Raw genomic sequence first — 12,484 nt, forward strand, 5'->3', positions numbered from 1 at the left:
CGAATTGGGTGGTTTCTGAAGGATCAGTGCTCAGCCCCTCCCCTTTCCTGACCAGATTTGGTCCTTCCCACCCCGGCTCCAGAGCTCTGTCTGTGCCCTTCTGCAGGCCAGCCAGAAGCAGGCTGCTTCTCTCCTGCAGTGAACCGGAAAAGACCCTGGTCAATTTCACTGGGCGGGCAGGAAACTGACAAGACCTGTGGGTTTCACTCTCAGCTGCCTAGGGAGGCAGCAGGTACTGGAGTCCTCCCCCGAGGGCGGAGAGCTCTGCGAGGCCTGGATTAGGTCAGATCTGCCCCACAGCATGCTGTGGGAATGGCCCGAAGCTGAGGCCGGAGCACCGAGGGGGCGCTTCGGGCATCAGGCCTGCTGTCTGAAATCCTGAGCAGTGTCAGTGAACGTACCTCCCCCTTTCCAGCACCGCGGCCTCAGATTGGTGCTGAGGTTCCTGCTTCCAGGCCAGTGAGACCCTCAGCAGCGGAGAATGCCCCAGAGAGGCAAGAGAGCCTGTGCCCATCGGACGCGCCCCCAGCCAGCCCTGCCTTCCTCCCAGGCCCCCTCCGACCTCCCGCCTCTTGTGCCTTTCAGGTTCAGCAGCGCAGACAGGAACTGGAACAGGTGCTTGGGATTCGCCTCACCTAGTGGGCTGGGCACGGCTCAGGGGCTCTGCCCTCTCGAGTGCCTGAGCCTTACGGTACATCTTACTGGAACGAAACACAGCACTTGCAAAGCTCTGAGCCACAAGTGTCCCCAGGGGCTCCCAGCTCTGGGGCTTCTCGGGGTCAGAGCTCTAGCCAAAGGCATGGGGCATGTGGGGCCACAGGGTCACCTATGCAGCCTCTGCCCTTTCCCTGCCACTCTTCATCCCAGCCCCTTTAGTGCATTACTGGCCTCGCTTGCTGCCTTCGCCCTTCTCCCATAGTGTTCAGTGCAGGCTCGGAGCTCCTCCCCTGCGAACCAGAGCTTCCCCCTCCCTCCCTGCCTGTCTGGGAACCAGAGCCTTGCTGGAGTCGCTGCCCACAGGGTACGAGCTCTCCCTGAACCGAAGCCAAGGGGCCACCTAGGCACTTCTTCATACTGAGCGACGTGGCCAGAGCGTCACAGCAGCCTCCTCGGCTTCAGCACTGGGAGGCCAAGGCCTTCGCCTGCTGAGCCTGTGGCAGCCTCTCCCCTGCACGTGGAGGGCAGGCAGCTGCTGGTGCTTTTGAAACCAAAGCTTTGTCCATTCCAAAGGCCGGCCAAGCTGGCGGCGTGTTTTGCACTATGGTTTTGGGAGCAGGTTTTATAAAAAGCCTTTTGTACAGTGGGTTTGTATCTGATGAATAGACGAGGTTTCCCTCTAGTCCTGCCCTCACCCCTAAACCTATGCAAGGGATTCACTGTGCTCCTGGGCAACCAAGCGTCCTCTGAGTCTGACAATCAGCTGAAAGTTCCAGCCTCTCTCTTCACATGCAGCAGGTGGGGGGATGCTGTGCTGCCTGGCTGCAGCCACCGTTACTCAGGGCAGTGCACCCAGGACTAGAGCCAAGTGGAGAAGCCAGTGTCTGTTACAGCAAAGGTGACACTGTGAGCTGGGCTCTCCCACATGCCTTAATCCAGCCCTAGCCCCCCCCAATGCTGCCCTGGCAGGAGGGAACAGGGGCTGTTTCCTGGGGGGCAGGACAGCCCTGCATGGTAGAACTAGGCAGGCAGGAGCGGCTGGGGCTGGGAATGAGGCTTGGGCCACCTCTTCTTGTAACCAGGTTGGATATTTTCTAATAAAAACATTTAGCAGCAGCTTACACCAGTGTCTCCTTCCTCACCACCAGCTGAGCAGAGCCCCCCTCTGGTCCTGCAGCCAGGGAACAGGAGCTCAAAGGCCCAGGGAGTAACCATGTCAATATTTCCCCCAGCCCCGAGAGGCAGGAGCTGCATCTCACTGCCTGGGCTTCAGCTGCTAAAGGCAGGGTGAGAACGGCTGGGCACTGTGTTCCCTTCGTGTTCAGCCGCTGGCTGCTCCGTCCCCATCACCCAGCCTAGGCTCCTTGAGCTGCGACCTAAGGAGGTGGCAGGAGCAGAGGCGACTTGTCCCTGTTAATATCCCTCCCCCCCACAGCCAGAGTCTGGGGGAGTAACTTGGCCAGCACAGAGCTTTATTAATGAAAAGGTGAGGGGCCAGGACACCCCAGTTACTTCCAGAGTTTCTTGATGGACATGTTCTTCTCGCTGTCCTTCTGCATCACCTGCATGGGGGGAGAAGGGAAGGGTTAGGCCCTGCTTATGGCACTCAGCCCCCGAGTGAGGTCACCTGCATGTTCCTGATCCCCGCCCGAGGCAGGAACTAGGCTGGGCCCCTGAAGCCCCTTCCGGGCAGGACCTCGCACTCCAGCTCAGGGCACTGCCCTGTCGAGGCCGCAGTCCCCTTGGCATTGACCACAGGCAGGGCAAGGGCAGCAGCCGAGACTCGGGGAAGAAAACAGCTGCTGGGGAGCAGATTTCCCAGCACAGTTGCAAAGGCCAGGTCAGGCCGGCCCCCTAGAGCAGCAGCATCTCTGTGCAGATGGGAGGCCCCAGGGGTTGCCTCTAAAGCCAATTTAACTCCCCTCTCTGCTGCTCTGACTTCCCACTGCCACTCAGCCACAGGCTCCTCCCTTCCTGAGTGGCCAGCAAGGGACTGGAAGCCCAGGATCTGCCCGAGGGAGCAGACTGGGACACTACCAGCTGCAGGGGAAGGTGGGCAAGGCAGAGCCAGGGCAGAGGAATTTCTGATTTTACCACTTGAGTGGTGCTGGGACGTGTGGAACTCCCAGCCAAAGGGGTTTTATTGGGGGCTCGTGTTTCGGCAGCATGGGGACAGGCGCACGAGCAGCCCCCCCATCTACCTTCTGGGGGCCCCTCATTTCTTTGCATTCCTTCAGCCTGTCTCTCCCCCCACCCCGCTTTTGGGGAGACCAGGGCTGGTCTCTGGCAGCCCCTCCAGCTCTGAATGGCCCCGGCCATCAGTCTCTGGGAGGGGCTGTCCCACTTATCCAGCAGGGGGCTGCGGGGTGGCAGGGCAGCTGGACTGGGGGCATGGTGAGCAGCCCCCAAGGAACGGAGGCGCCTGGTGCACTGAAGCCACCGCCACCGCCCCCACCCACTGCGGGGGCAGCACGCAGCGGATTTTACCTTGGCTACGGCCATTTCAAAATCTTCCTGTGTAACATGCACCCTCCTCTCCCGCAGGGCGTACATGCCAGCTTCCGTGCACACCCCCTGCAAGGGCACAAGAGCAAGGAAGAACAGTCACCCCCCTTTCTGCACAGCCCCCCCAACACACCCTCCCAGCCACACACTGAGGTAGCAGTTCCCCGGTAGAGGGGCAGCGTGTGCCTGGAGTCCTGTACGGCTCCTGGGGACCTGCCCGCTGCACCCACTCCATCCCTCCAGGGGAACGCAGTGCGCTCAGCATGGCCCGAAAGGGCCCCGGCTGCCCCAGCAACATGCAAGGAGCAGGCCCCTGGCAGCTAGTCCTGGCTCAAAGCCCCCTCCCCAGCTCATCAGGAGCAGCTGCTCCCGACCCAGCTACTCACCTTCACCTCAGCCCCCGACGCTCCTGGCATCAGCTCCGCAATTTTACGCAGATTTATCCCCCGTGTCAGGTTCATTTTCCGAGAGTGGATCTTGAGAATGTCCAGGCGAGCCTGTGGGGAGAACCCCAGCAAGGGGGGTGAGGGGGCCAGCACCCGAGAGGTCAGCCAGCACAGGGAGGGAGAACGGCTGTGGGGCCAGGCTAGGAACCAGACCCTTTCAGTGCCATGACACTACAGAAGCAGAGTTCAGCCCTCGGGCCAGGCCCACAGGGGATAGGGGGATGCCTGGCTGACCAGTAGCCTTGGAAGCCGGCAAGGGGCCTGCCAGAGGGGAGTGCCCCCATTACCTCTTCATTTGGGGGCGGGAACTCGATCTTCCTGTCAATGCGGCCCGGGCGCAGCAGAGCAGAGTCCAGGATGTCTATCCGGTTAGTGGCCATGATCACCTGCAAGGGAGGAGGTTGTCACTGCAAAGGAGCTGGGGCTTTATCCCGCAGGGAGGGGCAAGTGCCCCCCTCCCCACCCCCGGGGCTCACGATTGCGGGGGGGAGGGAGGGGGGGATGATACCAAGCCACCTGGCTTCAGCTCCCATCTGGGAAACGAGGCAGCTGACTCCCATCCTGCCCCGGAGGCCTGGGTCACGCCAGGCTCTACGCACCTTAATGTTCTTAGTGGCCTCGAAGCCATCGAGCTGGTTGAGGAGCTCCAGCATGGTGCGCTGCACCTCGCTGTCCCCCCCGGAGCCGCCCTCCAGGCGCGAGGAGCCGATGGAGTCGATCTCGTCCATGAAGATAATGGAGGGCGCGTGTTCCCTGGCCATGACAAAGAGCTCCCGCACCATGCGCGCGCCTGAGGGCAAAGCAGAGGGGCCCTGAATGCCCTGCTGTAGGAGAGTGCACCGCCCGCCCCCCAGCTCTGCAGCCCCAGGGATGTGCAGCCCTGGGGCTGGGACCACGGCGTCCCCAAGGGCCCAGGCCTGGCCTGAGGAGTGCTCCTCTGCAGCACTGGGAACAGGGACACCAGGCCCTGGCCCTCGGGACTTGGTTCCTGCGGGCATGGGCAAGAGGCGTTCAGCACAGTGCCACGCACACACGAGGGACTGATTTAAATCCCCGATTGCTATCTTGTTTTGCGTTTGTCCTGTAGCTATTTTCCTGCACCCAGGTTCATGCTCATGGGCTGGTATAACCATTATACGTGTCGCCTGGCTAACAATCCCGCCTTTCCTCAGCGCGCAGGGCTGCCAGGCCAAGACACGAGCTCGCGGCACATTCCGTTTTCAGATTCTTGACTGTCACTTCATGATGTTCGAAAACAGCAAAGGATTCAGTTATTTACTTGTTACTTCCTTGACCTGGGATTGGAGTCAAGCTGCCTTTGGCTGGAAACTGGATTTCGATTAAGTGCACGAAACCAGCATTTTAAAACGGCTTCAGTTCAATAAATAACTCAGATGCGCTGGAAAAACATTCAGGTTGTCAAATGTGTTTTGCATTTAAAGCAGCTCGGTTTACTACACAAAGGAAGCATCCACTGAATGGGTAATGCTTCCTTTGTGAAATCCCAGTCGGCATCTCCCTGCATCCTTAGGTGCCCGAACCCCTTTGGAAATCTGGCCCCACATCCTTCAAGTTTTTAGTTAGCAGAGCTCATCCTCCCTCACCTGCCTGCTGTTCACAGATGGGAAGAGGGAAACAAGCTTCCAACTCCCAGCTGCTTTCTCAGCCTGGAATGAGCTAGTCCAGACAAAGGATTCTCTGCACCTGCTGGTTAATCTGACCCCCAAAGCATCTCTGCTCCCCCAGACACTGGAAATATCGACACTTGGAAAGACGCAACTAACCAGCCTTCGCTCCACTGTGAGGACTGACTATTGTAACATGGACAACGTGACACTGGGACCTTCTGAAAGCTCCTGGGATGCACCATACTGGTTATTTCAACGTTGATAATGACACTCTCAGGCCTGAACACCGGCCGGAATAATTTCAACTCAAATTTCATAATTTCATGTTATTTTAAAAGAGAAAAATGTCTTTCATTACAGCACCTAACCCCACTCGTAGGAGGTTTTGTAACCATTGTATTTCATCCCTCTGGCCCCAGCTCTTCAGAACAGGAACATGGGCCCCACGGCCACAGCCGTGAGGGGGTCACACCACGCCCTGCCCCTGTGACCAGCCACCAGGGGATTGGGGGGGGGTTAAACTCACCTTTCCCCCCTCCCACCCCATTTCCCACATCCACACTTACCCTCGCCAATGAACTTCTGCACCAGCTCTGAGCCCGAGACGCGGATGAAGGTGCAGTCCGTGTGATGAGCCACAGCCCTGGCGAGGAGGGTCTTCCCGGTGCCAGGAGGGCCATACAGCAGCACACCCTGAAACGGCCAGGCCAGCGGCATCAGCTGAGGGTGCTCGGTGCAGGAGCGGCACTGCACAGCCTGGCACAGACGGGCACTGGTGCCACCTAGTGGGCGAGCTGCCAGAGCCATGCCCAGTGCTGCCGGGGGGCAGGTGCCTGGCTTTGGACAGGAGGGGATGGACCAGGTCTGCAGCGGATTGGCGCCACGGGGACGCAGTTCACTAGGGGGCTGCTCAAGCACTGCCTCCTCCAGCAAGGGCAGCAGGGGGCGCTGTGCTAACTCCTGGGTGGTACGAGGCTCACCTCCCTCCACATGGGCAAGGAGCTGCCATCCCCTGGGAAGGGCTGAGGCAGGAGACTCGCACCCACCTTTGGCCCTGGCCCTGCTGCAGCTGCCAGCAGGGAGCCGTGCTGAGCTCTGGCAGTGAAAAGGGTCGTTACAGCTGCTTCCCGTGGGGAGCATCTAGGCCCTTCGAGCAGCCGTCCCTCCCCCCAGCTAGCACTGCAGTGGGGTGCTGGCAGCGCCAGCTTGTGGGTGCACAAGGGCCAGGCCCCTCCTCTGGCAGGCACTGGGGTCCCACCCACTCTGTGACTAGTTCCCTGCTCCCTCTCCCAGCACGGCCAGAGAACCGGAGCAAGTCGCAGGGGAGAGCGGGAGCTGCTCCGTCATCCCCATTACTGGGAGCTAGTAACGAAGCTCCTCCCCCTCCCGCATGGGGTGGCGGGAACCATCCATGGACAGGAGAGGGCTCCTGTCTCCCTGCCAGCCTCGCCCAGAAACTCGGCAGGGGACGTGTGCGGGGCACCAGCCCCCAGCAGTGCAGATCTGAGCTGCCCAGGGCTGGCAGAGCCCCTCCCCGCGGCAGGTGGCAGGGCACAGCTAGGAGTCCTGTCCCGGAGAGCGCTTGCCTTGGGCTGGGCGATCCCAAGGGCCTCAAAGAGCTCCGGGTGTTTGACGGGCAGCTCGATCACTTCCTTGATCTCCTTGATCTGCTTGTCCAAGCCGCCAATCATCTCGTAGGTGGAGTCCGGGACCTTCTCCACCATCATCAGGGACACCAGCGGGTCCACTTTGTTGGGCAGGATTTTGTGGAGCGTGTAGCTGTCGTTCCTCAGCGCCACGCGGCAGTTCGGGGTCACCTGGAGACAGACGGGCAGGAGCTCACCACCGTGCTACCCCCCCTTCAACGCCAGCTGGTGGGAGCTGCCTGCTGGGCATCTGCCGCACTTGCAGCGCCCCAGCCTAGGCACCCAGCCTGGGCACCTCCCCAGCAAGAGCTGGGCAGGAGCGTGGCCCACAGAACCCCCCGGGCTGGGCAGCAGCAGCTGGTGGGAAGGGAGCAACACCCTCTGCTGCCCCTGGCAGACTGGTGACGGGCACAAGGGAAGGCAGCTGCGGCCAAGCTGCCACCCTCTGCCCCCAGCTGGGGCGCGCTGCTCCGAGGGGTGGGTTCACCGAGGGGCCTGGTACTCACATCATTGATGTCAATGTTTTTATCAACATCCACCACAAACTTCCCTTCTGGGTGAACCTGGAACACAGAGCAGAGACCTCTGGGGTGGGGGTGCATACGCAGCTCTCACCCTGCCCCACTCCAGTACGTCCACACAACCGCCCCTCATCCCCAGCCAGTGTGAACCCCCCCCAACTCATCCCCAGCCAGTGGGCACAGCCCCCCACCCTCCCAACTGATCCCCAGCCGGTGGGCACAGCCCCCACACCATCCCCAGCTGATGGGCACAGCCCCCACAAACCCCCCAGGCAGCGCAGGAGAGCCAAGGCCTTGAGACACCCTCCCCCTGCTCCTGGGCAGGCCCCTGGGGCGCCTGGCTGGGGCTCCCGGGGTTTCTGTCCCCGGGCTCATTCGGGGAGCGAGCCCACCAGTAGCCAGGAGAGTGACGGTCCCTGGTCAGGGAGCAGAGCCGCAGTGCCCTGAGCTCATGAGCCTGGCTGGCCACCCCCCCACGAACCCTGGGCCCCAGGCCCTGCTCCGTACCTTGACAAGCACCTTCTTCTTATCCATGGCCCGCACCACCTCGCCCACGTAGGAGCCCTGCTCCTGTAGCAGCTGCAGCTCCTCCCGCAACAGGCGCACTGCAGTGCAACAGGGAGCCGTGAGCCCCAGCACGGCCCCACCGCGGGGGAGGCCAGCAGGAACCGAGCGCGGGGACAGCCAGCGGGGACCGAATGCGGGGACGAGGCGGGGGAGGCCAGCGGGGACCGAGCGTGGGAACGGCCAGCGGGGACCGACCACGGGGGAGGCCAGCGGGGACCGAGCGCGGGGACGAGGCGGGGGAGGCCAGCGGGGACCGAGCCCAGCCAGCCCCCACTCAAGGCCTAAGCAGAGAGGGCATTTCCAAGGCAGGATTAGCCAGCCACTGCCATTAACCCAGAGGGGGCAAGCGCCGCTCACTCCGCACATGTGCCAGCCCAGCCCCCGGGGACCCAGCAGCCACGCTCTGGAGTCAGCGCCGGCTTCCTTCTCAGCCAGGGGTCAGAGCCTTTGTATCCCCGGGAGAGCACGCCTGGGGAGCAGGGCGCCCAGCTGTCCCACTGCGACCACCGGGAACCCAAGAGACCATCCAGCCAGGGAACGCAGACGAGGCGGGGGAGGCCGGCGGGAGCCGAGTGTGGGGACGAGCCGGGGGAGGCCAGCGGGAGCCGAGTGTGAGGAACGCAGACGAGGCAGGGGAGGCCAGCGGGAGCTGATCGCGGGGAACATGGGGGAGGCAGACTGAACGGGGAACAATCCAACCCTCCCCGTAGGAGGCTGCTCTCATGGTACGCTCTGGACACCCTTCGCATCCCACCCATCAGGCCGCTCCCCCAGGCAGGGGACGTCACTTTCTTGTTTTCAAAGCACCAATTCAGAGGGAATTGAGCACGTGGAATGGGAATGAGGCAAGGGAGGCCAGCGGGAGCCGAGCGCAGGGAGGAGGAGGGGGAGGCCAGCGGGAGTCGAGCATGGGGAGGAGGAGGGGGAGGCCAGCGGGAGCCCTGAGGTCAGCGGGAGCCGAGAGCAGGGAACACAGAGGAGGAGAAGGAGCCAGCGGGAGCTGAGCGTGAGGAACGCAAACGAGGAGGGGGAGGCCAGCAGGAGCTGAGCACAGGGATGAGGAAGGGGAGGCCAGCGGGAGCCCTGAGGCCAGCAGGAGCCGAGTGCGGGGTACGCAGGGAAGGCCAGCGGGAGCCCTGAGGCCAGCGGGAGCCAAGTGCAGGGTACGCAGGGAAGTCCAGCGGGAGCCCTGAGGCCAGTGGGAGCTGAGTGCAGGGTACGCAGGGGAGGCCAGCGGGAGCCCTGAGGCCAGCGGGAGCCGAGTGCAGGCTACGCAGGGGAGGCCAGCGGGAGCCCTGAGGCCAGCGGGAGCCGAGTGCAGGCTACGCAGGGGAGGCCAGCGGGAGCCCTGAGGCCAGCGGGAGCCGAGTGCAGGCTACGCAGGGGAGGCCAGCGGGAGCCCTGAGGCCAGCGGGAGCCGAGTGCAGGCTACGCAGGGGAGGCCAGCGGGAGCCCTGAGGCCAGCGGGAGCCCTACCTTTGGCGTTCAGCTCATTCCTCTGCGCTTGCAGGCGGCGGAGATTCTGGCTCTTCTCGTTCACAATGAGCTTTGGGGAGAGGGGGGAAGGGATAAGCCCACAGGAGCCCAGGGGTCCCCCTTGCACAACCAGCCCCAGCATGGCCCCTCAGCTCAGGGTCGCTCCTGAACACGGCCTACCCGCCAGTCTAGCAGCTAGGAAGTGCCCGTGCGTCTCCGGTGGGCAATGTGCAGGCTCCTCCCTGGGGAGCACAAGGCCACCATCCCCGCCTCACGCCCGTCACTACAGCAGCCCCTGCACCGGGTCCTCCCCAGCGCCTCCAGCGTGAACCGCTCGGGAAAGCAGCCTGCACTGGGAGGGGAGGGGACCCAGCTATGAGTGTCTCTTAGCACATAGTCTGCACCCAAACCCAGGCTAACGGCCTCCTGGTCACTTTGTCCCTGCCACAGGAGTAGGGGTACCACCACCCATCCTGACACCTGGGCAAGGGGCCTCTGCCTAGGCAAGCTGCTTCTGTGATACCCCCCTCCCCCAATCTGTTTTGGGCGTGCACCGCTCTGTGGAACAACAGTCAAAACGGCCCCTTTCAGCCCTGCCTTCAGCAGAGTCAGGCCTGCTGGCTTGGGGACGCCTGCCACTGACGGCAAGAAACGCCGCCCTAGGAAGGCCCCTGCACCTGCCTGCTAGTTCCTGGCTCCCAACCTGCACCTCCCGCTGGGAGCTCTCTGGGGACCCAGCCCGACTGACAGAGATGCTGGCACTGAGCACAGGCTGCAATCGCTTGGAAGAGGCTGCTGGTTCCCTCAGAAGCCCCCTGAGAAGAGCTGCCCAGCAGAGATGGCAGCTCCCCTGCCGCAAACCAAACTGCGCATCCTCAGCACCGTCAGACCAGCCGCTCCGGCCACCCACCTGCTAGAAACGGTGCCCCAGCCCCGACCCCACTCCCTGTGGCCAGCGAGCCCCCACAACCAGCTCACCTGCAGCTCCTCGATCTTGGACAGGTAGTACTGGCGGAGCCCTGTCCCGCCTTTGCCTTCATCCATCTCCATCTGCAGAGAGCACACGTCAGGACCCGTCCCATCCACTGGCCCAGGGGAGCCCCTCGGCGCGAGATGGGGGGGCTCCTACGCGCGGGAGGGGAGGTGCTGCTCGTTCTCCAGAGGAGCAGAGGCTGGGCACTGTCCATGGGTTTGGCAGAACAGCCCCTGTGCTGGCTGCCAGCTGCCAAGCGAATCGAGAGCCTCTGCCCTCTCCACTCAGAGCCACAGCCCGGCTGGAGCTCTGGGCCCCGCAAAGGCTTGTTCTGGGGTGACGGCAGCCCCAGGGCGCCCCAGAGACCCCTGACTGAGTGGGGCGCAGGGCCGCTCACATCCCAACGGCCTCCAGAGCCAGCTTCCGCACAGGCAGGGTCAGGCCGGGCCCCTGGCACAGAAAGGGTAGGAGGCGGCCCCCCGTGGCCAGCCCTGGGGAGGGGACCCAGCCCCACCGCTGAGCCAGGGAGCAGGCACTGTCCCAGGGCAGCCCGCCCAAGGGGGCTGGGCCCCGCTGGCGAGGGAGGAGCCATTTCCCCCTTGGTTCTGCACAAGCATCTGCAACAAACCCGCCCCCGATCCCTCCTCTTCCTCCCTCCCCCCGCCACCCATCCCGCCTCCCTGCCCGGGATCCCCCATCCCTCCTCCCCCCGCCCCGATCCCTCCTCTTCCTCCCTCGCCCAGGATACCCTCCCCCACCACCCCATCCCGCCTCCCCCCGCCCCCATCCCTCCTCTCCCTCCCTCCCCCCGCCCCCATCCCGCCTCCATCCCTCCTCTCCCTCCCTCCCCCCGCCCCCATCCCGCCTCCCCCCGCCCCCATCCCTCCTCTTCCTCCCTCCCCCACCACCCCATCCCGCCTCCCCCCGCCCCCATCCCTCCTCTCCCTCCCTCCCCCCGCCCCCATCCCGCCTCCCCCGCCCCCATCCCTCCTCTCCCTCCCTCCCCCCGCCACCCCATCCCTCCTCCCCCCGCCCCCGATCCCTCCTCTTCCTCCCTCCCCCCCATCCCCTGCCCCCGATTCCCTTCCCCCTCCCTGCCTGGGATCCCCCATCCCGCCTCCCCCCGCCCCCATCCCTCCTCTTCCTCCCTCCCCCCATCCCCTCCCCCCACCACCTCATTCCGCCTCCCCCCGCCCCCATCCCTCCTCTTCCTCCCTCCCCCCATCCCCTCCCCCCACCACCTCATCCCGCCTCCCCCCGCCCCCATCCCTCCTCTTCCTCCCTCCCCCCGCCACCCATCCCGCCTCCCTGCCTGGGATCCCCCATCCCGCCTCCCCCGCCCCCATCCCTCCTCTTCCTCCCTCGCCCAGGATACCCTCCCCCACCACCCCATCCCGCCTCCCCCCGCCCCCATCCCTCCTCTCCCTCCCTCCCCCCGCCCCCATCCCTCCTCTTCCTCCCTCGCCCAGGATACCCTCCCCCACCACCCCATCCCGCCTCCCCCCGCCCCCGATCCCTCCTCTTCCTCCCTCCCCCCCATCCCCTGCCCCCGATTCCCTTCCCCCTCCCTGCCCGGGATCCCCCATCCCTCTCCCTCCCGCCTCCCCCCGCCCCCATCCCTCCTCTTCCTCCCCCCGCCCCCATCCCGCCTCCCTGCCTGGGATCCCCCATCCCTCCTCTTCCTCCCTCCCCCCCGCCACCCATCCCGCCTCCCCCCGCCACCCCCTCCCTGCCCGGGACCCCCGCCCCCCCCGGCCTGACTCAGCTGAACGGGCCCCGGCTCCGCGGAGCCGCCCCGCGGGCAGGACGAGCCCCCGCGACCCGCACGGTCCCCTCGGCCCGGCCGCGCCGCCCCTCAGCCCCCTCCCCCCCCGGGTCTCTCACCTGCTCCGGCCCGTCCACCGCCATCTTCTCCGCCGGCATCGGGGCGCTGGGGCCAGTCAGGGAACTGACGCGCACTGCGCAGGCGTAGATAGAAGGGCGGAGCTATCTGCCCACATCCAAGATGGTCGCCGCCTCGACCCTTTCCCCCGTGCGCACGCGCAGGAAGCGCGTAACTGTCATT

At 64.5% G+C, this 12,484-nt stretch overlaps 2 protein-coding genes across 4 annotated transcripts in view; one reads left to right on the top strand and one right to left on the bottom strand.

The window, feature by feature from the left end:
• Positions 1-1,778, top strand: part of SMARCD2 (SWI/SNF related, matrix associated, actin dependent regulator of chromatin, subfamily d, member 2) — a 32,892-nt gene extending 31,114 nt beyond the window's left edge. For all 3 annotated transcript variants that reach the window (XM_050934947.1, XM_050934946.1, XM_050934949.1), the window contains exon 13: positions 586-1,778. In XM_050934947.1, the coding sequence (XP_050790904.1) occupies positions 586-639 (54 nt within the window). In that variant the 3' untranslated portion in view covers positions 640-1,778. The remainder of the gene's footprint in view (positions 1-585) is intronic.
• Positions 1,779-2,108: 330 nt separating this feature from the next.
• On the bottom strand, positions 2,109-12,421 carry PSMC5 (proteasome 26S subunit, ATPase 5). Its single transcript, XM_050934966.1, has 12 exons — positions 12,304-12,421; positions 10,425-10,496; positions 9,447-9,516; positions 7,911-8,008; positions 7,389-7,445; positions 6,823-7,053; positions 5,803-5,929; positions 4,208-4,398; positions 3,896-3,994; positions 3,549-3,659; positions 3,145-3,231; positions 2,109-2,219 (listed from the first exon to the last, which is right to left on the bottom strand). The coding sequence occupies exons 1-12, from the start codon at positions 12,340-12,342 to the stop codon at positions 2,166-2,168; spliced, it is 1,236 nt and encodes a 411-aa protein (XP_050790923.1). The 5' UTR covers positions 12,343-12,421; the 3' UTR covers positions 2,109-2,165.
• Positions 12,422-12,484: the final 63 nt, after the last annotated feature.

Source organism: Gopherus flavomarginatus, chromosome 25 (assembly GCF_025201925.1).
Source record: "Gopherus flavomarginatus isolate rGopFla2 chromosome 25, rGopFla2.mat.asm, whole genome shotgun sequence".
Classification (NCBI taxonomy): Eukaryota; Metazoa; Chordata; order Testudines; family Testudinidae; genus Gopherus; species Gopherus flavomarginatus.